Genomic DNA, 1,582 nt, shown 5'->3' on the forward strand with positions numbered 1-1,582 from the left:
AAATGTGCTAAATCTCTGGCAACAAAAGTGAGTCCACCCCAACATGAAAATGCCCAACTTGATAAAGTGAATTTTTAATTTCCAAAAACGTCTCCACTTTAAAAGGGCCAAACTCACCTAGAATGGCCACAACCTCGTCATCCTGGATGACTTCCAGTGAACCCGACACCACGAAACAGAGGCTGTCCACGCTCTCGCCCGCGTGGTAGATGAGGTCGCCGGGCGCGCAGTGGATGGTCTGGAATTCCATAGCTAGCGCCCGCAGACACCCGTCGCTGGCCAGTCTGAAGGCCGGGTGCTCTTTGAACACCTTCCGGTTGAGATGGACGCAAATGTCCGCTCGCATGTCTTTAGGACAAATCTGCAGCACCTGAACGGCAAAAAAAAAATAAAATTAAAAAAAATTCAACACCATCATAACAGTCTGGCTATAATAGAGATTTTCAAAATGATATTATCCATTGGGTGTCATTTTCACTGCAGACAAAAGCAGATTATCTCGCCGTCCAATAACAACAACAACATTAAATTGTGCAACAGGACTGCAAACACCTGCCGGGCGCATTGTTAGGAATCGGTGCTCTGCGTTTTAAACTAATCTCTTTGAAGATGAATGTCACAGACGGATTAGGTGCCATTTTTAGAGCCTCTAGTCGTGGCATCCTCGTGGGCGCAGACAAATACGGCGTGCGTTTCGTTTGACTAACAAAACCATACAAACCACCCAATGCATACTTTCTCAGAAATCAGAAAATATCTATTTTTCTGGAATGCGGCATTATGTCTCGTCTGCAAGCAGTCCAAGCTTTAGATTTTTATGCTAATCTTGCGAAGATAAACTCTCGCGCGTCTGTGACGACTATTCAGCTTTGTTGCACACTCAATGCTGTCGACAGAGTGTTTTCTAGCTTCGCAGCCAGTATGCATTCAAGCTTAAAGAGAACCGACACACCGCAGAAATGACACAAGCCGGCACGGCACGGCCGCGTACCTTTTCGGTGTCGATGCCCCGCGACATGGACCAGGTAGACGCGATGTAGTCCATCACTCGTTCGCTCAAGCCCTTGGGCACCTGGTAGAGCTTGAGGAAGTCCCGCACGCTATTGAGCATCTCGTGGTAGCGATTGGTGTTGGCATACATCTGCTGGAAGATGGTGGTCACGTTACCAAAGATGGTGGCGTACAGAAGAGCTGCAGGGGAAAGAAGAAGAAGTTGTATCAACACACAGGTGGGAATCGTGACGGAACGGTCGCTTTGTCAGGAATTGCAATCATGTACCCTGGGCGTGTTAAATGATGCAAAAGTGTCAAAAATTGGGTGTGGAAAATCCCAATAAACATTGTTCATAACTCATGATTAAATCAATTACTGGAATAACTATTAGATCAAGAAAATTCACAGGACAAAGATTGTTTTTTTCTTGTACTGAACATTTCTGCATTTTTTATTTTATTTTAGGGAGTGTTAAATTAACCTGAGCCGACCCTTTTGTGCTGGGTCGAATTGAGCCGCTGGTTTGAAATCAAAACAATTTGAATTGAATCACTGTTTTTGTTTAGCCAAAAATGAACCAAAAAAAAA

The 1,582-nt window shown here is 44.7% G+C and overlaps 1 protein-coding gene across 1 annotated transcript; it reads right to left on the reverse strand.

The window, feature by feature from the left end:
- Positions 1-58: 58 nt before the first annotated feature.
- On the reverse strand, positions 59-1,512 carry LOC109509664 (potassium voltage-gated channel subfamily H member 1-like; the record flags this gene model as incomplete). The annotated part of the gene is made up of 2 exons (XM_019859488.1): positions 992-1,512; positions 59-370 (listed from the first exon to the last, which is right to left on the reverse strand). Coding segments are annotated over exons 1-2 (462 nt in total), but the record flags the coding sequence as incomplete, so codon positions are not given.
- Between the last annotated feature and the right edge of the window lie 70 nt (positions 1,513-1,582).

The sequence above is a fragment of the Hippocampus comes genome, unplaced genomic scaffold (genome assembly GCF_001891065.2).
Source record: "Hippocampus comes isolate QL1 unplaced genomic scaffold, H_comes_QL1_v1.1 C16988068, whole genome shotgun sequence".
In the NCBI taxonomy this organism is placed as follows: domain Eukaryota; kingdom Metazoa; phylum Chordata; class Actinopteri; order Syngnathiformes; family Syngnathidae; genus Hippocampus; species Hippocampus comes.